Source organism: Aquarana catesbeiana, linkage group LG09, assembly GCF_042186555.1.
Source record: "Aquarana catesbeiana isolate 2022-GZ linkage group LG09, ASM4218655v1, whole genome shotgun sequence".
Taxonomy (NCBI): Eukaryota; Metazoa; Chordata; class Amphibia; order Anura; family Ranidae; genus Aquarana; species Aquarana catesbeiana.
Window position 1 is genome coordinate 244,337,560 of NC_133332.1, and position 23,748 is coordinate 244,361,307.

General features: G+C 41.5%; 1 protein-coding gene across 1 annotated transcript in view; it reads left to right on the plus strand.

Moving 5' to 3' along the window:
- SPTAN1 (spectrin alpha, non-erythrocytic 1) overlaps nucleotides 1-23,748 on the plus strand; it is a gene marked incomplete in the record, with an annotated part of 118,608 nt that overhangs the window by 55,668 nt on the left and 39,192 nt on the right. The window contains 20 exon segments of the mRNA XM_073600076.1: nucleotides 1,930-2,070; nucleotides 3,991-4,137; nucleotides 4,242-4,375; nucleotides 6,122-6,266; nucleotides 6,361-6,515; nucleotides 6,912-7,047; nucleotides 8,825-8,926; nucleotides 10,059-10,196; nucleotides 10,279-10,389; nucleotides 10,903-10,980; nucleotides 11,124-11,279; nucleotides 15,894-16,098; nucleotides 16,186-16,367; nucleotides 16,734-16,977; nucleotides 17,072-17,194; nucleotides 18,324-18,541; nucleotides 18,623-18,715; nucleotides 18,999-19,133; nucleotides 19,481-19,629; nucleotides 23,245-23,304. Coding sequence (XP_073456177.1) covers nucleotides 1,930-2,070; nucleotides 3,991-4,137; nucleotides 4,242-4,375; nucleotides 6,122-6,266; nucleotides 6,361-6,515; nucleotides 6,912-7,047; nucleotides 8,825-8,926; nucleotides 10,059-10,196; nucleotides 10,279-10,389; nucleotides 10,903-10,980; nucleotides 11,124-11,279; nucleotides 15,894-16,098; nucleotides 16,186-16,367; nucleotides 16,734-16,977; nucleotides 17,072-17,194; nucleotides 18,324-18,541; nucleotides 18,623-18,715; nucleotides 18,999-19,133; nucleotides 19,481-19,629; nucleotides 23,245-23,304 — 2,852 coding nt within the window.

Here is a 23,748-nt window from a genome sequence, read left to right on the forward strand (position 1 = left end):
ATATATATATATATATAGATCTATATCTATATATATATATATATATCTATATCTAATTTGTAAAATATTGATTTTTATATTAAAAGCAGCAAAAGTTAAATCTAACCCTTTGTTTATTGTGCTGTGATAACTGGAGGAAGAAAATTGAAGTTGTTTCTACAGAGCAGCACTACCTACACTTGGTTAGCTTCCTCGAGCAGTAGTTATGATTTATGTTAATACACATGTCTGTGGTTCAGTCCTTCACGCCATACCGGACCGCACAGAGGCCTATAGTGACCTGTGTTCAAGTTGGGGCTCACATCCACGTATGTCGAGGTGTTGGGGTGTGCAGTGATGACATTTTTCCATCTGGTGCATGTTCTTTCTAGCTATGCGTGTTTCTTCTCCCTTCTATCTGAAATGTATGCATTCCAGAACATTGCTTGAAGAACAGCTCTAGCTGTTTTAAACAAAAGTGCCTGCCCCTCCAGTGTAGGAAGAAACTATTGCTTGTTTTTGCAATGGTGGCCTGGCACATAGTAATACTCGCCCTATTCCACTGTCCCACAATCTTCTCCCATGCTGGTTCTGGTTAGGATGACTGGTCTACCAAAGCAAGTCTTCATGACTTTCTATTACCTGTCTTGTTGTAATGTCATCAAGACTGCACTGTAATCAATGCAGGACTAGCAGCCACATCATCTGGATGGGATGTGGCTGCTGGTAGGGGTGCCTGCCCATATTCCATGTTGGAGAACAGAGGGTCTGACTGCTGGCTCTTGTGGGTCCATTGAGGAGGGAAGATAATTGTTCTGCACTAGCCTTTCCCTTTGTAAAAATTAGAAAGATATTCTTAAATAGGGGAGAGGCTTTTTTTTATGTGGCCAGTGTTGAGCTTTAAGTCATTTTTATATATTGTTTTTATGTGCTAGATAAAGGACTTCTTCTCCTAAACCAACATGTGATTTTTTTTGCCCACTACACATGTTCAGGTAGCCAATTTCACCAGTCCCGGTTCAATATATTTTTACTGAAAGTTTACAAAAATACAAAAACTTAGTACAGTAACAAAAAAGAATCGCGCAGAATGCAGCATGAGGGCCCATACTGCCCCAATACCAGTACCAAACATTTCCTTCAACACACAGGCCACCACTGGTCCATGAGTCTAGAATCAAAGGAGTCGTATAAGAAAGGATAGCATGCCAGACCTGGAGAAAATCGGGGTTCGGTTTCTGGCTAGGAGGGGGCACAGAGAGACCCGTACCATTGGGGTATACCAAGTTACGTTTTGCCATAACAGAAAGAGACAGGGGGTAGGTCGATTTTACCAATCCTATTTCACAACCAACCCAGCTTCAGCTTTTCAACCTTCTTTTATTTGCATGTATGTATAAGGTGTAAGCTCCAGAGCTGTCATTCTGTCCTTCACTACTAGTGAGGCACTTATACAAATACAACACGCAGCCAGTTAGGTGTAAGGATAGCTTACCCATCCCAGGGCATGCATTTTTTTGCATTAATAGCACCAATATTTGTATCCTGACTGACTCATTTTAAGTATGACAGAATTGCTATATCCAGGTATTGCCATTTTTTTCTTACTTTTATCCTATGTGTGTGTATTTGCGTGAATATTTTTTATTTTCAAGGTAATAGAAACAAAGTTTTGCACTGTGCTTGTTTTGTAAAAGGGCAAATATCTGTGTATTTTTCAGCATTGCCCATCGATAACAATTTCTTTTATTGCTACCAAAATGGTAAACCATTGAGGGCTAAAAAGAAAAAAAAGAAAAAAAAAAACTCCTTTCTCATTCCATCTTGTTAAATATAGCTATTGGGTACTTTGGGTACTCACTCCAGGAATTTTCAGGAACATTTAGCAGTATGTTAGTGTATGATGTGTATTGTCTGCCATGAAATTGACTTTTCGCCCTCTGGTCTCAGGTACGTTTAGTGGAGTTGCATCGTCTATGGGAGCTCTTGCTGTTGAGGATGCAGGAGAAAGGAATCAAACTGCAGCAGGCTCAAAAACTGGTCCAGTACCTGCGGGAATGTGAGGATGTTCTGGATTGGATCAATGACAAGGTAGGCTGTTCACCTTACTATGGGTTTTACTCTACGTACACAATGAGATCTGTTATCCATTATGTATGTTTTATCACTGTAACCTGATAGTTTTAAGTTTTTGGGTTTTTTCGAGATGTGCAAGGAGATCACACGAACACTTGTAGGTAAAATCAAACTGTATACAACATTTACTCAAAGTGATTGTAGAGTCTCTCCTTCTTTCTTTTTTTTTTTTTTGTTAAAGATAACAAACATGTTATACTTGCCTGCTCTGTGCAGCCCAGAGCCGCCTCCTCCTCTTCGATGCTCCTGTCCCCTCCCTCCCGTTGAGTGCCTCCACAGCAAGCAGCTTGCTATGGGGGCACTTGAGCCGAACCGCTGCTCCCTGTGTCCATTTAGACATGGAGACCCGGCCCCACCCCCTTTCTCTCCTCATTGGCTGGCTGACTGACTTTGTTCGACAGCAGTTAGTCAATGGCGCTGCGCTGCTGTCTCAGCCAATGAGGAGGGGAGTCCGGGACAACTGAGACACCCCTGCAACATCTCTGGATCTGGATGAACCTTTTGACTTTACAATCACTTTACATAATAACAGATAAAGATAACAAATGTAATAATATTGGAAAATTTAACAAAAATACTTTGCTATTGATGCCTTTTCACCAAGGAGTCTTGTCCACTTCTGTTGTGACTTGGCACGATAATTAAACCAGACGCGTGCATCAAGCAGCTCTGGGACGAGACTGACTATTACAAGTTTTGGCTGTGGTATATACAGGACTAGTGAGTAATAAACAACCAATGGTAACTGTTTGGAAAGTGATGCCTTTGCACCAGGGAGTCCTGCCCACTTCTATTGCAGCTTGGCGCGATAATTAAACCAGATGCTTGCATTAAGCAGGTCTGGGATGAGACAAACTATTCCAAATTTTGGCTGTGGTATATACAAGACTAGTGATTAAGGAACGACCAGTGGTAACTGTTTGGAAAGTGATATCACCATTTAAGGAAGATGTCACATGTTTCCTGAAAGGATTTGATGGGCTTGGACATATGGTCAGTTTGCAATGACATTTCTATATCATTAGGTCAGTTAAGGTAAAACTAACCTTATGTCTTTATATGGCCTCTTTAACCAGGTTTTGGAGTCATTCTTATACATTAGTGAGCCACAATCAATGGAATTTTGAATTTTTCCATCAATGTATTGAAGCAACAACTCCAGTTGAATGGCTGTTGTAATACTGATGTATGAATGGCTTTATTTCCAAAAGATTGGTTTCGAGATGCATTTTCTCATGAGTTTTTGTGTGTTTTAGGTCATCTACAGCAGGAAAATCTCTCTGCTGAATGTTTCTCCATCACTGTTCATAATGCATAAACAAAAATGCATTTATAACATTAGCTGCATGCAGCAACATGTGTCCAAAGCAGGTGTTATTGTATTTGCATAGAGTGAGAAGAGCCTTGTGGTTATACTTCTTCTCTTCCAATCGCTGTGTTGCTTAGCTGCACAGTGGGAGAACCTTGTAGTTGTACCCATTTTTCCTGATCCAGCAGTACCTGCCATGTGGTGATATGGCATGCTAAGCATACAAACACCTGCAGGTCTGCTGACTCCATACCACCACCTGTTACTGCACACCCTCTGGTGCCCAAAGATTGTCCTCGCTAGTATAGTTCATACTGTCTTTTGTACATTGGATGTGATCCTAGCCTTATCTTCCCATTCATAAAGGAAAATTGTTTTCTGAGAATTTGAGACTGAAAATCCCTTATTTTGTATATTGATAATAAAATTCAGTCTCCTATGTACCTTGATTCCACAATGAAACATATACAAGATAACCACTCTCAAACATAGTCAGGCAGCAGGTCTTCAAACGTGGGGACTGGATGGCATAGTCTTTTAATTCTATGTAAAAATATTTCTTATAGGAAGCCATTGTGACATCAGAGGAGCTGGGACAAGATCTGGAGCATGTGGAGGTCCTGCAGAAGAAGTTTGAAGAGTTCCAGACTGACTTGGCTGCCCACGAGGAGAGAGTGAATGAAGTCAATCAATTAGCTGGAAAACTGGCCCAAGTAAGGAATTGTAGGCAATCTAGCTCCCAAGTCTTGATTTCTTTGGCTGTCTTCATTCGGCTGACTGACCGGTTCTCCTTCATTAATGTACTTTCTGCTCACAGGAGGAACATCCTGAACTTGAAATAATAAAGAACAAACAAGATGAAGTCAATACTAGATGGCAGCGATTGAAGGGCCTGGCTCAGCAGAGACAAGGCAAACTGTTTGGAGCTGCAGAGGTCCAGCGTTTTAACAGGTATAGTGGAAGAGTATATCCTCTAATTATAGACCAGCTCAGGTGTGTTTTGAGTGCTTTTCCGAGACCCTGAAGCTGAGCTCGCCAGGAAACTGCCAGCAGTAACGCACCAATCCTCAGCTGCGGGGGCATTCCCAGCCTAGAGCTGCATGTATGCAAAGTGGTGTGTGTGTATACATGCAGCTATGGGACATGAAAAGCCCCCACAACCAATGACTGGAGGGCTTAACCACATGGTTCTGAAGGGCATCCAAATGCACCCAAACCCATCTCTACTTCTAATATAAGCTTGGATTGCTGTTTCCAGCTATCTTTTATAAAGTCAGATCCTCCAGTATAAAAAGAACTAACGGGGAAGACCCAAACGCCTAGTGCAATACCAAAAATTTAATAGGAAAAATATGGAAATGATAAAAATGGATACTCACAAAAGTACAGTATAAAAGAGCACGTAAACCAGAATATGCCATGTGGTGTAGGATGATACAAGTGTTCCAACAACTGGCACAGCTTTGAGGAAGGGGCTACACCCCCGAAATGCCTCAGCTTGCCAGTATAGCGGGGGGATAGGGAAGTACTTGTATCCTGATCACATGGCATTTTCTGGTTTACATGTTCTTTTATACTGTACTTTTGTGAGTATCCATTTTCCATTTATATTCCCATATCTTTCCTATTAAATTTTTGATAATGCACTAGGCGTTTGTGCATTCCCCGTTTGTTCTTTTTGTAGTTTTACATTGGATTGCCCTATCTGAGGGCTGCATTCGCCAAGCATTCGGGACGTTTATGGATGTGTTGTCTGTTAAGCCTTAACTCTCTGTGGAGGACCTCTGAGCACTTGGAGTGACTGTCTTTTTCTTGCGTTGATCCTCCAGTAAAAACTTACCTGTAGAACCAGATTAACTTTTCACATATTTTTGCAGTTTGTGCTTCAGTGTTTGTATGTTTAGTACTCCATATCTGATATTGTCTGCTCCTTGGCTTGCATTTTTCCCCCTAAGCACCACTTTAATCTTTTGCACAGTTCTTATAAGAAGACCATGTCTACAGCTGACATTCACCTGAGACTTTATTGCACGAAGGATGAAGGCATCCTGTGGGATCGCTGCAAAATGGTGTGAAGAATAGACTTGTTGATAAAAAAAAAAAAAAAAAATCTGTATGCGAGGAGACAACATCCATGGGATATGTTTCCAAGTTTGTTGGACCCTTGGTGGGATCATAGTTTTGGCTTAGTATTTGAGGCACCTTGATAGTGAAAGGTGTTTATAGATGCTGTTGCTTCAAAGGACCTTCCTATTCTACAATTTTAGTTTGTATGCACACACTGTAGAGTGGGATATTATATATACTATTATGCCATGCACAGCTGTGTAGTAGGTTAACACATTAGTTACAGTAACACTGGCGCTGTGAGCGGTTCTTCTCACATTACAGTGTGAAGGATAGGACAGTGCTGAGTAATCCCTAGGGAACATCCCACTACCACCAACAGACAGTCAAATGTACAATAAATCTTGAACATGTATGGATATTTAAAATGCCACCTTTCGTGGAATGTAGACCCAAGTAACCAGTATTGTGTACATAGCAGGTTCACTGAATCCAGCAGATGTGTGGTCCTGCAACTCCTCTAATGACCCATGAGCTTGCAGAGTAACGCATGTTGCCGGTGAGGTTGTAACAGTCCTCCAATGTTTTTGCAGTGTGTTTTAACCGTGTCCTCTTAATTCTTGGCTATAGAGATGTGGATGAGACCATTGGCTGGATCAGGGAGAAGGAGCAGCTGATGGCATCAGATGACTTTGGAAGAGACTTGGCCAGCGTGCAAGCTCTCCTGCGTAAGCATGAAGGTCTAGAGCGAGACCTGGCAGCTCTTGAGGAGAAGGTAAGGTTTGTTCCACATGGTGTACACAGGGCTTCTTGTGTTAGGATGTGGAGTGGGAATTTAGTAACTGATCAGTTGACCTCCTTTTGTATAGGTAAAAGCCCTGCGTGCGGAGTCAGAGCGCCTGCAGGAGTCGCACCCTCAGAATGCGCCACAGATCCAGGTGAAAGGGACGGAGCTGATCACCAACTGGGAGCAGATTCGCAGCTTGGCAGCAGAGCGCCACACCCGCCTCTACGATGCCTACAAGTCAGTGATAAAATAAAATGCACCTTTTCCTTCTTTCTTGTTAATGACCTCATTGCCATTTGAATATACCTGGCTCAAAAAGTATTACAAAGAAATTAGCTGGGGGGGAACCTTCTGAATTTTCTGCCTGACAGAAATGTATACCCTTCCTTACAAAACAAAAAGGCTTCGACTAGAGTTAGGCTTTACCCGCATTCTTTAGAGAAATCAATAAACCTTTATATATTTTTAAACAGAACAGTTAAACAGATAATTGAGGCTAAATAAAATTCTAGCCCTGCTCCTTTAAGAAAATTGTTCTGGGTTCCATTTGTGTATTCATTATTTTTAATTTTGTATTGTTTTTAGGAATAATATATGTGACTTGATAGCTTAGGTTTTGTGCTTCTTTTCCAGGCTACAGAGATTCCTTGCAGACTTTAGAGACCTGACCAGCTGGGTTACTGAAATGAAGGCTCTCATCAACGCTGATGAGCTGGCCAATGACGTGGCTGGAGCTGAGGCTCTTCTCGATAGACACCAGGAACATAAGGTAGAGTACCTGCTTCTGCAATGTGCTCATAAACTGTCAAGTTTGCGATTTTCAGCTGCTTGGGATGAAGGTCAGCTGAATTTGCCTTTTTAAAGCTGGGGCAACATGGTGTCACCACCATGCAGTTACAGCAGTTACGTATAGTCAGAAATAATATTTAAAGCTGACCTCTAGCCTTACCTCTTTAATCCTGCACAACTGTACAGGCTCCTCTCCTAAAAACTACTTACTCTCATTTCACTGCACACTGTGAGCTTCTCACTGTGTACATTCGAAGCTGCAGCAAGTGACCTGAAAACAGCCTCATATCCTAGTTGAGGGACATTTAGCATCATCTAGCCTGTTCCTTCCCAGCCTAAAAGTCAGTGGACTGCCATTTCATTCTTTAAATATCCATTCTATCATGGAGACTCAGCATCACATGTGTGCATTACCTAGGGCAGTCTGCATGCAAACACAGCCTGTCTAGGAACACCCACTCTTCCAGACTGACTCCTACCCTTGAAAGCATTTTGATATTTGCAAAACCCTTCCCATGAGCCAGCCCACTGATTGGAGCAGTGCTGAGGGCCCTTGAGACTTTGTACCCACTACTGAGGCAGAGTGCTGTGATGTTTTCAAGACACTACATACAGCACCCTGCCGGCCCCTCCCAGTAGCCATGATCTGCCTGCGTTTCACAGAGAACCAATGATGCTGTCACTGTGCTTTAAAATAAGGTATGTTATTAAAACCTTTAAAAATGTCATCGACCTTGATGAAGGGGAAAGGAGGAATCAGGGAAGGCAAAATGAAAGCAGATAAAACTTCATCCCAAAAATTTAGTCCAAAATAATGAAAATGTTACCACTCAAATGTGCTAGTCGGATCAGCATGTGAATAGAATGGTGCAGGACAAACCAACTTGGCTTCTGGGGCTCCAGTAGACTTCAACAAAATGGTGGCCGTCTGCACACAGACACAAATTCCCTGTTGCATAAATGTGAATCAGATAGGTATAAGAAGGCTTTAGCTCCTGTTCACCTGTAGAGAACTCCTCAAACTTGTTTCGCCCATTTCGGGGTTTACTTGTAGAGGCCTCTATGATTAAGCACCAAAAAGGGCAAAATGCATCTGATGAGTTCTCAACAGGTGGAGAAGAGGAGGTGATGCCATATTTTACCCATTTCATTCATCTTTAAAATATTACTGAAGGTAACGCTTCAATTCCAAATTTTGAGTGGTCACCAAAACAGGAATAGAATTAGCAGGGATTTTCCTCACTCTGGAGGAATTTCCTCTCACTTCCTGTTTTTGGCTATGGGACAGGAAGTGATGAGAAATCTCCTCAATGAGAGACAAAATAACTGGCAGGATTATAACCCTCCCTTAATCTAGGCCAGGGTTTCTCAACTCCAGTCCTCAAGGTGCCCCAACAGGTCATGTTTTCAGGCTTACCATTATTTTGCACAGGTGATTTGATCAGTTTCACTGCCTTAGTAATTAACACAGCCGTTTCATCTGAAGGAAACCCTGAAAACATGACCTGTTGGGACGCCTTGAGGACTGGAGAAAGGTTGCTTTAGGTAACATTAAAAAAAAAGGCCTGAGTTGGCATTGCAGTGGCCATTTCTAAGAGTTCTTTTTATAAGTAAGTTTCTCAACTTTACTGACTCTACGTAATAATGTATATAAACTTTTGTATTGCCCTTATGAGTTGATCCAGAAGTAATACAATATAAATACAGCTTTGTTTTGATATATATAATTTTTTTCTTTTTTTCCCTTCTACCCACAGGGGGAAATCGATGCCCATGAAGACAGTTTCAAATCCACGGACACTGCAGGACAGGACTTGCTCAATGCTGGACACTATGCCTCCGATGAAGTCAGGGAGAAGGTATGCAGCCAAGAGCAATTCTTCTTGCTTTCTTGATCAGAGACGGTTCATGGCTCATATAAACCAGTGAATGTGTGTGTGTGTGTGGTATTCCTATCTGCACTGTACATAGTGGACATAGCAGGGTCAGAAGAGGAACAGTAGGGTTAGATAGGGTCAAAAAAAGACAGAGCGGGGCAACCTGTTAATGTTCTACCTGGAAAAAATTACAGCTGCTGCAATTTGATTGGTTCTTTTGGACACAAGGATGCATTTTTTTCATTGGAAGCGTGTTACGATCAGGGCACTCAGATTCCTCCTGTATCAAATTGAATTTTAACTGCACTGTCTGTCCTCATGTTGTAAAGTGCTGTGCAAAGTGTTGGCACTATATAAGTCGTGTATAATAATAATTCCTATTTAATTTTTTTTTTATACCAAGTAAGGATATAATGAACAAAATAATAGTGACAATTACTTTGAAACATACTATTGTCACATAACATAGTAGGTGCATCACTTGCTACATAGTTATATACAGTATAGTTGCATCACATATTACACAGAACCTTGCTAGATATTACCTAAGCTTGATTGTGTGTTGTGCTGTTAGAGGAATTTAGAGGAAAATCTAGGTCTTGTCTTCTCTAAAAAGGGTAAAAGACCATCCATAATACGTGGTTATTCATTTGTGGTTGTTAAAATGGGGAATGAATTGTAGATTCAATGAAGGTGAGGAGGTATATGGTGAGGGTATGGCATTGGCAGCTGGCAGGCTCTGGGGGTTATGGGGTAAAAGAGAAGGGGAGAAAGGAAATGGGGGGGGGGGGGGGGGGGGGGGGGGGGCGGGAGAATCGCCTCACCAAGCACTAGAAGGGTCACTTTTAGATTGGGGGGGTGTGGTATCAGTAAAGTGAGACTTGGCTCAGCAGTTGGAAGTAGACTTGCTTCCAGGGATACAAGGTTCTCAAAAAAAACAAACCCTACATTGCTCAATGGTGCCACATGAAATAGAATATAACCTTACCCTAACTTCATGTAAGGTTCCAAAACATGCTTAAAGTAAAGAGGCCTTTTTGGGATCTCTAGATCTCTTTAACACAAGTCATCAACCGTGTTACTTAACAGAATATAATAATTATATGCCTTGTAGCTCACCATCTTGGCAGAAGAGAGGACCTCCCTCCTGGAGCTGTGGGAGCTGCGCAGACAGCAGTATGAGCAATGTATGGACCTGCAGCTTTTCTACAGAGATACCGAACAAGTGGACAACTGGATGAGCAAGCAGGAGGTAAGCTCACTTTCACTTCTCTTTACTGAATCATTATCTGCAAGTCAGTTGTTCTAAAATGACGTTTTTTTTTTTTAATCAGGCTTTCTTACTCAATGAAGACCTGGGCGATTCTCTGGATAGTGTGGAAGCACTTCTGAAGAAACATGAAGATTTTGAAAAATCCCTCAGCGCCCAAGAAGAGAAAATCACGGTATGACATGATTAAGTTCTTGCAACAAGCTAGTCCTCGTCCACATTGCAGTTCAACATCCATCCTTCCAAAAACAATATTAAAAAAAAAAGGAATACAAGTTTTTTTTCTGTCAATTTTTATTCTGGCTTACATTCGCCATTAAAGCAAATCTGTCATTAGAGAAATCGAGACTGCCAATGATGACCTCCTTCTGAAATTGCTGTTTGTTTAGCTATTTCAATACTTTCATAGGGCATGGCACAGGCATGCAGAAAGTGATTCTGTCTTAGCCAGAACTCTTGATACCCGTTTCCTAGTCAGTGACTCTGAAAGTACAAGAGTCTCACAATGACAGCCAGGCAATGAACATCGAAATCTATAAAATCACACTGAAATAACATCACAGATAGGTCTTTATCCTGTAAATGGTAGATAATTCATTAGAAGCTTGTTAGAGCTTACATTCTTATGTTTGGCTCTGCATTTGGAAATGCCTACATTTCAATGTGATCTGTTTTTCTGTTTTTATAGGCCCTCGATGAATTTGCCACCAAGCTCATTCAGAATAAACACTATGCAATGGATGATGTTGCTACACGCAGAGATGCGGTAAGTCTGGTTCTATCTGATTCCTTTTAGGAAGGTATAGCTCTTATAGTGTCAGTTTACAGATCTATAGTGACAGGACTGAATAGTGAGAGATTCCTTTTTAATGCTACGGTGGTTTTTTTTTGTTTCCTTTTACCCTTTAGCTCCTAAGTCGTCGTAACACACTCCATGAGCGAGCTCTTTACCGTCGCACCCAGCTGGCTGACTCCTTCCATCTCCAGCAGTTCTTCAGGGACTCTGATGAGCTGAAAAGCTGGATTAATGAGAAGATGAAGACTGCAACTGATGAGGCTTATAAGGTGAGTACAGTGACATTTACTGTGCACTTCAACAGTTGCCCTTCCTGACCAGTATAATTTTCAGGTTGTAGATGGAAGATTGATAGAAAATTTTTTTGTTAACGAATGAAGACCCTTAGCTAAGTCTACACTATACTACTGCAGAAACATTTTATGTGGCTATAGCAACATTTATTTTAAAGGGGGAAAAAAGTGTTCATTAGTTCGTGATACATAGTTGGCGAGGTTGAAAAAAGACTTAAGTCCAACCTATGTGTGTGATTGTATGTCAGTATTACATTGTATATCCCTGTATGTTGCGGTCTTTCAGGCGCTTATCTAATAGTTTCTTGAAACTATTGATGCCCCCCCCCCCGCTGAGACCACCGCCTGTGGAAGGGAATTCCACAACCTTGCCGCTCTTACGGTAAAAAATAAAAGTCTGGAAAAGTCTGCCAATTTTGGTGGCGGGGCGATGCAATTTAGTTAAAATGACCTGAATGCCGCAAATTCTTTATGTGTTACATAACTCTCCAATATGGCCGTATAAAAAATGGTTTCAAAAGATTGACAGGTTGTTTAGGGAACTGATCTGGAAGGGCAGTACCACAAGAATTCGGTTACGTACCCTTCAACTCCAGCAACAGGAGGGAGGAGTAGCCCTCCCACACCCACTTAGCTACTTCTTAGCGTCACAACTCCAGCATATTGGAGATTGTAACTTAGTAGATCAAGAACTAAGAAGAAAGAGGCTTTTACAAAACACTCCACATGACTCGATAATTGAGGCCCTGGAGGCTGGATCTTTCTTCTCAAGAATACCTACCCTAAATCTTATGATGAAAGTATGGGATACAGTGAAAAGAATCTTGAAATATGATGGCCTTACTGAATATACACCATTGTGGGAAAATGGCAAAATGGGAGAACTGCAGAAGATTGGGACAGTGAAGGAATGGAAGAGTTGTGGAATAAAATTTCTTTCTCAACTATATACAGATGGTTCTCTGAAGTCCTTTCAGGATTTGAGAGATCAGTATGCCCTTTCAAATAAATCTTTTTTAGTTATCTACAAATCAGGCATGCTTTGAAGGAACAATTTAGAGAAAGGACTATAGAGTGGATGCTTTGAAGGAACAATTTAGAGAAAGGACTATAGAGTGGAGCGCAATTCCAGTACTCCAAAATTTAATCAACACAGAGACAGGGAAAGGCTTAATTTCAAAACTATATCTATATATTAATAAGAAGAAATTGAGTGAGATGGAGCCCCCTTCGCATAGGGAAAAGTGGGAAAAAGAAGTGGGGAATATTACTGTAACCCAGTGAAGCAGAATTCTGGAATTGGCTCCATTGGTTTCTTTGTCTCCCTCTCAGAGGATGTCACATCTGTTTCTGCTTCATATATCTTACTATACCCCTCTAAAACGTTTTCGGTTTGGTCGCCGCTCTGACTCAAACTGCCCTAGATGTGGGGATCTAGAGGCAGACATGCTCCATATGTTTTGGAGATGTCCGAAACTGTTCCGTTACTGGACGGGGGTGATAGAACATATTGACCGGGTATTTGGTACCTCCACTGAGTTGGATGCAAAACGTTGCTTGCTGGGTCTGGTGGGGGGGGGGGGGGGGGGGGGGACTAGGAAACAGGCAGATAGCGGCCACAAGATGTTTATTCCAAGCAAGGAATCTGATTGCCGGAGATGGCAATCGGCGATCCCCCCGTCCAGTGAGAAATGGTTCAACACTATGAATACCGTTATTCTTAAAGAAAAAGCGGTGTACATAAGGCAAAGTGCATTATGGAAATATGATTCGATCTGGAAACCCTGGTGGGACGCAAGAGAAAATGATATGTAAAAACCTAGACACCTGGCAAAAACATTGAGTTGTAATAACATATCAGACAGTCTTCCCTCTAGGCCGTCAGACCTCCCCTTGGTTAGTATGTTTTATTGTCTTTTGACTAGATTGACCCCTTTTTCTTCTCCTAAGGGTGGTCTGAATAGGTGTGGGAAATGTGATCTAGGAGACATGACTGATTATTATTTGTATGTATTTTTAACATTGTTGAGTTTAAAAAATGTTGAATAAAGAAATAGAAGATAAAAAAAAAAAAGAACCCTCTACGTAGTTTAAGGTTAAACCAGGTCCTTTTCCATCCTAGATTCTCCCAGAGGCCCCCCCCCAGTGTATAGATTGCATTCATATTTTTGCCACCCAAATGCATTATTTTCCATTTTTCTACTTTGAACCTCATTTGCCATGTAGTTGCCCACCCCATTAATTTGTTCAGATCTTTTTGCAAGGTTTCCACATCCTGCGGAGAAGTTATTGCCCTTCTTAGCTTAGTATCATCTGCAAATACAGAGATTGAACTGTTTACCCGATCCTCCAGGTCCTTTATGAACAAAATAAACAGGATTGGTCCCAGCACAGAACCCCGGGGGACCCCACTACCCACCTCTGATCATTCCGAGTATTCCCCATTGATCACCACAATCTGAACTCGCCCTTTCTTTCTTTCCTTCCATCCTCTTTTATTCCATGTGTGTTCACCATTGTGGGAGGCATCCGAGTGATATTACAGATTCCCAACCACTTGTTTTCTCCAACTCTGCTGCCTAAAGCTTACTATGATTAGTTGTAGTTTTATCAGCAAGGCTCTGGCTTGGAGCTTCTGTCAATCAACTAAGCAGGGGGGGGGGGGGGGGGGGGACGACTGGTGGAATCAAAGCTGATTTTGGGAGTATAGGCATGGTGTGTGACAACACTGTGACCTGTATCTCCAAGTAGCAAGCTCAGGGATGGTCAGATTGAAAGGGGAAATTGCAGGATCACTTTTTTTTTTTTTTGGTTTGTTTTTTTTTTCTAGGAAATGACTGAGAATTTACATATTGGGTGAATTTTACAAGAAAATGTATTGTGTCGATCCCCACACATTTGTCTCTTTCAGTTCTGTGACACACTGTGCTCTGTGAATATGCACTGCTGTATCACACATCTCAGAGCCTGTTATCTGAACTACAGAGGTGCTGAGAGAAGATGTTTCAGGAGGGGGAGTCAGTACAGGAATTCTAGCTTAAATGCAGCAAGGTACCATGGGATATGTAGTCCTTTAAAATCTGAAAGTAAACCAAAAGAATGAGCTGAGAGGAAGCTGCAAAGCATGCAGGGAGTCCAGGAAGTTGTTGAAAGAGGATGAGCAGACGGACCGCTTTCACAATGTGAAAGGGAGTTTTTCAAGCAAACCGTTATTGGATTGTCAAAAATGACTATTGTTTCTACAATAGTCATTTAGAACTGATGTTCTAAAATGAAATGTGTATGCTGTATAGCTCTCCTCCTTTTAAAGTGGATGTAAACTCACATATACCCAGTGAAGTGAACAGCCTCAGATGACACACAGGGATGAAACAAATCCCCCTACATAAGTTTTACATGTATATCTGCTGTCTTCAGCTTGCTATATTCTTTAGAAAGTGCACATAGTGTTAGAATTTGTTCTTCCTGTTCTGGCAGGGGGAGGGGAGTTTTGGCATACACTGTGTGACAGCTGATTGGAGGAAAAGCACCCATCCCTCCCACCCCTACACATAGGCAGATGAACGAAGATACTTGCAGAGCTGTGCCGTTAATAGACCATCTCTCTGCTAATCTTTTTATAGCACCCACCACGACACAAATGTCCAGCTGCTTTTATCTCCCGTCTAGGAGAACTTGTCAGAAGTTATACTCATAACAGAAAAACTGAGCAGCAGAAAGACACGGGACTTAGGGCTTACATCCACTTTGACATACATTTTCTAGTCTAGCCATTCAAATTTGGATTTATATTTGTGTTTTGCAACAAATGTGGGATTGCTCTGCCACCCTACAATTATAAGGTATCTTAGAAAATATGGTTGCAATTTGAAAGTACGTTTTTGTTGATCCCCCAGTTTTATTACTATCAAAAGTTGCGAGCAAGAAACTCTTTATACAAACAGAATTTGATGTGATAGGAAGCTACAGGGAGACGTTTAAGCCTTGCTAGACCAAAAAAAAAAAAAAAAATCACGTCTTGTGTCTTTGCAGATGCATCTTGCTCCCAGTGCAATAATGCATATATGCCCACAGCTTGCATGCATCTCTATGGTAAAACAGACTAATGGAAGTTTATGCAAGCATAAAGGAATTAAATAATGAGCAATGCTAAGACCTAGTTATCTCCCTTGTGGTTGAGTTAGAGCTGCAAAAAAAATTGCAATAGTATTCCATTGGAACTGGTTCTGTTGGTTGCTAATATTTATAAGAAATCTTTTTTTTTTTTTTTTTTTTTTTTTTGGAATGTTGGCATATATTTACAATTGCCTTTGAGAATCTAAAGAATTTTTGTTTTTTCCTGTTAGAGCAGTTCCGACAATATTCATTAGGATTTTCTGCCTTCCTCCTGGATCAGCTGGCATTTTAGGGTTGCGCGGATGCTTGGTGCTCACCCCATCTGTGGATGGAAATATATAAAGCTGCCATTGTTGCAGAACAATTGGCTGCCAACAACTCCGCTAGTGCACTATCTAGTCTATATCTGGGATGTGTATATGTAGAATCCTACAATCTAAAATGAGAGTGGCGTTCTCTTGTTATCTCCTGCAGGATCCCTCCAATCTCCAGGGTAAGGTGCAGAAACACCAGGCTTTTGAGGCTGAACTCTCTGCCAACCAGAGCCGCATTGATGCTCTGGAGAATTCTGGACAGAAATTGATTGACGTCGACCATTATGCATCCGATGAAGTGGCAACTCGTATGAATGAAGTCCTCACCTTGTGGAAGAGGCTGCTGGAAGCCACGGAACTGAAAGGTGAGGTGTTTTAGGTTGATTTGAATATCTCAACCCGGGAGAAGAGCACTTCTTTAGATTGCTGATGTTTGTGGCTTTATTACCCAGGCATCAAGTTACGTGAAGCCAACCAGCAACAACAATTTAACAGGAATGTGGAGGACATCGAACTGTGGTTATATGAGGTGGAAGGACATTTGGCTTCAGATGACTATGGCAAAGACTTGACCAATGTGCAGAACCTTCAGAAAAAGCATGCTCTGCTGGAAGCTGATGTGGCAGCTCACCAGGTACTCAAATTTTGTTTCTATGAATGTTCATGGGGGACACAGCAGGCCATTGGGATATTATTCCATCCAGTCTCTAAGAGGATGGACACTCAACATTAGTCTATATCCCCTGCACAAAGACACCCCCCCCCCCCTTTTTTTTTCTTAATGACCTAGGTCATACAGCTTGGGATTTTTGTCTTCAAAAAGACTTTATATTTATTACGATTTATTTATTTTTTCCGTTTTTTTATTTCAGTTGGACATTTAGCCTTTTTGTTGGCATTTTTTTTTACTCCCCTCTGTGAAGCTAACGTGACCTTATTCTCACCATCAGGTTCTTTTGCTAAGGAATATGTTTCTTATGTCTTGGTAATATTTATATAGGACCGTATAGATGGGATCACCATCCAGGCACGTCAGTTTCAGGAGGCTGGACATTTCGATGCAGATAACATCAAGAATAAGCAGGAGGCTTTGGTTGGACGCTACGAGGCTTTAAAAGAACCCATGGTTGCTCGCAAACAGAAACTGTCTGACTCTCTGCGTCTGCAGCAGCTATTCAGGGATGTTGAAGATGAGGAGACCTGGATCAGAGAGAAGGAACCTATTGCTGCCTCCACAAACAGGGGTAATCATTCTTGTCACTCTAAATGCCACCTTTTGCAGACCTAGATTGGCTTTTGGGAAAAAAAGTCTAACATTTGTAATGATCTGGTTTCCAGGCAAGGATCTGATTGGTGTTCAGAACCTACTGAAGAAGCATCAGGCTCTGCAAGCTGAAATAGCTGGACATGAGCCACGCATCAAAGCTGTCACACAAAAGGGAAACAACATGATCACTGAAGGTACACAGCAGAGCATTTTTGTTCTCAGATAATAGTTCCAGTAAGTTGTTTGTATAAAGCTTTTGTTTTCTCTCTGTGGAGTCCAGCATTTTCCCAGACTTAGTCCAGGGCTCTATTTATCATCATCATTAAAGGCGTAATCATTAAAGTGTGCTTCGGGCCTCATAATGTCCAAATATCACTCTTACTTCGGCCATTTATGTACTTCTGTAGGAATACAGAGTGCCATCTATACTTTAAAACAGAAACTTCCATTTTCTTGAAAGGCGACTGAATCTATCCAGCTCTGATTTAAAAATATGAAATATTTTAACATCCTACTTGTGTTCTGTAGATATTATCTGTACAATAACAATTAGAAGGCTTGCATGTAACCACAAAATCAATCCCTGTGTTATTAGCATAGCTATCCAATTATCCCTGTGGGCATGCAGCAGGTATATCATCTGTAGACATTGGTGACACTGCTGGAAGTATCTTCCATTTTAATCTCTGCAAACCTTTGGAAAAATCAGTAACGTAATTACACAAATGGGGATAAGAGTTTAGAAGATTCCTGTGTACAGGGTACTATTGCCAATAAAGCCAAGATAATGGAATGGAGTTAACTACATGTTAAAACAGAAGCTAATTTTCATAATATTAGATAACAAAAACGTGGGGTTTCTGTCATGACTAGAAACGGGACTGTGGTTCACACTCCTGTTCTAGATTCCTTTAAATCCAGTGAGAATCTGCTTTATTCCAGCCTAAGCTGCTATATGTGTCCTAGATGGTCTTTGAGCCCATAGAACAGGGATGTGCAATTAGCGGACCTCCAGCTGTTGCAAAACTACAAGTCCCATCATGCCTCTGGGTGATATGCTTGCGGCTGTCAGAGTCTTGTTGTGCCTCATGGGTCTTGTAGTTCTGCAACAGCTGGAGGTCCGCAAATTGCATATCCCTGCCATTGAAGCATACATATTCAGTCTCTTGCTCTAATCGACATGTCCTCCAGTGCTTGATTCTGATAGCGGACTCTAGACTAAAGCTGTCCTTCCAACGAACCATGCTGTGTATCGCCTACAATGTACCCTGCCATTAAACGTCTTCTACTTTACGAAACACTAATTGGGTCTGTCATCCTTAGGACATTTTGCTTCTGATGATGTGAAAGTGAAGCTGAGGGAGCTGAATGATAAGTGGACATCTCTGAGGAACAAGGCATCACAACGAAGACAGGATCTAGAAGATTCTCTCCAAGCTCAGCAGTACTTTGCTGATGCCAACGAAGCTGAGTCCTGGATGAGAGAAAAGGAGCCAATTGTTGGAAGCACAGACTATGGCAAAGATGAGGACTCAGCAGAGGTAGGACCATCCCCCAAGCTCTGATACCAAACATGTGCCCGTTAGTCAGCTCTGTTATTTAGATTGTTTTTCTGCTTTCAGGCTCTTCTGAAGAAACATGAAGCTCTTATGTCTGATCTTCGGGCATATGGAAGTAGCATCCAATCTCTAAAGGAACAGGCCCAAGCTTGCCGGGTAAGTAAAGACACCAGATTAAATTCATACCTAGTGGAGATGCATAATTCACACCACCATACACCAATCTACCAGCATTTAGGCAACACACAATAACAAGTCTGTATCTGGTATGATTTTGGTATTCCTAACTTGTGTGCAATGGAGTATGCAAACTATGAAACCTGTACATATTTGTGATTCCAGGTGCACCCATCCAGCTGTGTGTCAAACTGCTGGGAATGTATATTTTGACAGACTAGCAGGTATTATTGCACCTAATCGACCACCTCCTTCTTTTTAGCAACAAGTTGCACCAACAGATGATGAGACCGGAAAGGAACTAGTTCTGGCCTTATATGATTATCAGGAGAAGAGCCCAAGGGAAGTGACCATGAAGAAAGGAGACATCCTAACCCTACTTAATAGCACTAATAAGGTAACCAATGAAAAATACCCATTCTAGAGAATGGCATCGAAGCCTTGCCCATATATACGGAGATCTAAACGTCTGGAAATAATAAATTGTTCACTCACATGCACACCACACTTTTACTGCACAATAAAATATGGACAGTGCTGGTGTGTCTCAGCTGTATCAACAGATATATAAAAGCAGACTATCTGACGTTTTTCAAATATGTGTATCCTCAGTAACAATGATGCTGATTCCCCGTATAACCGCTTGTTCCTCACTTATTGCACCAATGTTCGACATCATTCTGCAAACTGTTAACATGTATTGTGCAAGTGCATGATTGTTAATTTACTGCATGGTGCCTTTAGGACTGGTGGAAAGTGGAAGTGAATGACCGTCAGGGCTTTGTACCTGCTGCGTATGTGAAGAAGCTGGATCCCGCACAGTCTGCTTCTCGTGAAAACCTGCTGGAGGAACAAGGAAGCATTGCGTTGCGCCAGGAACAGATTGATGGACAGTAAGACACCATTCTGATGTTTTTCTAGGTCTGCTGTGCCTGGTGAAGAGACAAGTGATCTCTCATAGGAGAAAGCGTTTCAGAGATGACAAATTAAGCTGACCTTTTGATACCTTCTCTCCATGATGAGGGCCACAGGCTCAGATTTTACAGTCATAATGCTGCACAAATACATGGGGGGGAAAAATAAATAGATTTGGGGCAGTTCCATTTTCTTGCATCCCTCCACTGCCAAATTTTGGAGGCCAGATATTCCTTACTCCAGATATAAGCAGTGACATTATTGCATCAGTGAGCTGTTCTCTACATTAAGGGATGGTTCATTCTCATGTAAAATACTTGAAGCTGCTGCCTTCCTCCAGTTTGGCATTACCCGACCCAGTATTTTCAGAACTACAAAACTGTTATGAATAACTGCAAATGGGTACACATCTTTTGGTTTAATGAACCTATTGATTTATCGAAAAAACAAAGAGATGGCACTGTAGGATTCTCGTTAGAATGATGTAGTAATTTATTTCATAAAAACAAATGGTACACTTGCATATCAAGTTCTTGGCAGTCAGCACAGGTAGAAGATAAGAACTCCATTGAGCTGTCGGCAGGGTGATGGATGGATAGACTCTAAAGCTGTCAGTGGATTTAAGCCAGTCCTCCCATCTCTTTTGCCAGCTCTGGAGAGATCAGATCCTGACAGCTGTCAAATGCCCGCCAATAGTTGGCACTCTGCATGGGAACAGTCTGCCTTGTCGTGTCTATGAGAATTGGAAGGTGCTGGGAGGGGGGTGGTGGTAACGCGTTTCAGAGGTTTTTCTCCTTTGATAAAGAGTAGGCAGTTGTAGTTAATCAACCCCAGTGCATACAAACACTTTGCTTAAGAGAACCCTTGTCTAGGTGAGTCCACAGATGTTAAAGAGCCTGCGTGTAATTTAACTTCGTCCATTGAAAAGGAAAAGCCCCAGGGTCAGGCTCTCTAAGGCAGTGGTTCTCAACCTCAGTCCTTGAGTACCCCCAACAGGATATATTTTGGAAACTTCCCTTAGATAAAATGGCTCTTATCAATACCATGTTATTGATTTAAAGCAGCTGTGCAAAGTAAAGGAAAACATGGATTGTTGGGTGTACTTGAGAACCACTGCTCTAAGGGACAGAATATAATGGAAAATCTTCTGCTGGAGACAGGATAGTAGCGTGAGAAAATATCAGAACATCTTTTCCTGATCCTACAAGAATAAAAAGCTAAGGGAAATCTTCCCAATGGTGTCAGACAGAATTATTCCCCACCCTATTCAAAACTACAACAAAATTTTAAAAATAAAGTTTAATTTGTGGAAAATATTAAAAATATTGCAAAAAAAATAAATTTCTTTTTACTGGAGAGGCAATTGGAACTACAAATCCAGAGTGGCATTTTAAAGCAACGGGCTTGTAAAGTCACTATGTTTGTGCAGCATTATAGCTAGACTTGATTAAATTACAATTGTAAATTTTAACAAAAGGTCCATTTTAAAAGAGGCTAGGACAATTTTGAAGAAAAATGTCATTGTACAGTACTTCCTTCCCTCTTTCATATCAACCATCCTGATTACTGCATGCCATCATATTCACCTAAAATCACCATTACACCTGTATAGAAATTGATATTTCCCTCAAGACCTAACTTCTGTTTTCTGTTGTGTGATTCCCTGGATAACCAGCCCGAAATATGCATCCCCCCAATCATATCACTATTCACCAAAATTTAATATGCATCTTGTTTAATGTTTGATTTTTCTGTCTGCACTACTGTGTGGGTCAAGTTGAAAGTATCATAGCTTAAGACCACAAACCAAGAATTGGGGATTGGCTTAGGGACGTCCGTAGTCCCAATCCACCTGAGCAATCCCGCCAGGAAGCCCTCACTGCACACCATCAATAATAGACAGCGAGGCATTTCCTGGCCCGCAGCTGCACATACACACGCTGCCTATGATTGGTGGTGTGCAGTGACGGCTTCCTGGCAGGATTGCTCAGGTGCGTTTGGACTACGATCTGAACACGCCTGAGTCCATCCCTACCAAGAATATTGTGAGAAAAACTGTTCCATGACAGATAAACTCAGTGAATCTTAGCTGTGATACTTTAATTTTAAGGGGGTGTCCACTTGCATATTTTTAACATCGGTCACCTTTTTTTAGGTACGTTGGCAGCATTTAATATCCTTTTCAAAGGGACAGGCTGTGTATCCTTGGTGGCAGTGGTCCACTTTATAGTTAAAGTGCCAAGTCGCTCTAGTTGGAGCTTACACAAGGCTCTGAACTCACCCTGCTCCTCCATTTGACAGCACTTGGTCAGCATTGCCGTCACATGGGGGGGGGGGGTTACATGCTCCTTCATACCGGACAGTATGGGTTATTTTATTTGCTGCCAGTGGCAGAAAAGTGAAGCAAAAGTGAGTTGGTGTTGCTGGCGAGGGCAAACGGATAAGCAGACCTGTCTCTTTACCCTTATAGCATCACGTCGTCTTTAAGCTTTTTTCCCTTTTTAAAGGTAACCTGTACTGATAAATGCCTTTTTACAGATTTTTTTTTTTCTGAAAATGTTAGCTGAGCAGCTTTTTCACTTCAGTATTTTCTGAATGAATGGCCTAGAACAAGTATGCAACAAGTGAAGTCTCTTGACTTGCCTAATAGGTCTAGGAAAGTGACAACAGGTATCAAAACCAGAGGATTAGCATGATAGCTGGGCAACTAACCCTTTCAGAAACAAAGTCCGCATTGGCAGTCAGCATATTTTTCTCAGAACAGATTTCCTTTAAACCATTAGTGGCTTCTCTGGCCGATGGTCAAATTAGTTTTTTTTCCTCCCTTTGAGTTGGAACAGGTCTGGCATAACAGACATCATATTGGTGAATCGCAGTTAACCAGTTTCACTGAATTCTAAATTTGTGCAGGTAATTATATTTAAAGTGTAACTAAAGGCAAAACTTTTTTTTTTTAGTTTTGGGTAAAGTACAGAATGATTAGTACACCGGTCAGGTTTTTATAGCTGTCTGTGCCCCCGTTAGGGAGATTCATCCTCTCTCTTTGTCCTGTTTACCATTATCAATAAAAGTAAAAAAAAATGCCATATTTTGGGTTGTCCCCAGAAAAGTAATAGAGGGGAAATCTACCAATGGGGACACTAGTTCTGGTGACCTGGGGTCCCCAATGGATTCTCTTCATTTGTAGGGCTTTCCTCTGGCTTCATGTTTGACTATGGGACAAGAAGTGAAGGTAAATCTCTCCAATGGAACAAAGCTCTCAAAAATAAACCTTACAGGGGTTATAAGCCTCCCTTACTCTATATCCAAAATAAAAATAAAAAGTTTTACCTGTGTAGTTCCATATAAATACCATGGGTTACAAATGTAAATTCAGTGAAATAGAAGCTTTATCGTTGCGTGCCAGATCTGCCTAACCTGGGAAGAGCCTGCCATCTCCTCTCTGAAGGTGGACACCCCCTGAAATTGCTGCACCCCATTCTCTTCAGTCCCTCCTAATACAGCCTGCAGGCTGAGCTGCACCTCCTTGCCTGATGTTAATCACACTAATGTCTGCATGCCTACTTTGCTGTGCTCCCTTCTTGTCTGTGCAGGGCTGTCATATCTAAGGAAGCTGGCAGTGTATCTCTGCGTATGAATCAGGTTCAAGACTTGTAAGTATTCCTTTGGCATCAATTTTGTCTTTTTTAGGTTCTTAAAGTGAACCTGTCATGCCTACCAATGTATATCAACCAACTTTATTGGTAAACCTAAAGTATTTTGTGGTGCCTGCATGTACATGCACTTGTAGGTTGTACAGGGCTTTGGCTCTGGTCCAAATAAACGGTTTAAGTGAATCTGTAAACCATTTTAAACTTTTGAAGGTAAAAGTCCTGCCTAGGAGTGCAGACAACAGTTTATCTGCTACAACTTTTATTAGGTAGAAAAGCTCCTACTATCTCCTCTTTGATTTAGGTTTGCTTTACTAGTGGCTGACGTTATTGCTACGCCCTGTCAATTGCCATTCTTTTGTCTAGTGGATAGCGCCCATGCTGGCCACTGAGAGAAGTCTAATTGGGCAGTAGAATGACGGTGACATGGCTTAGCCATGAGGTCCA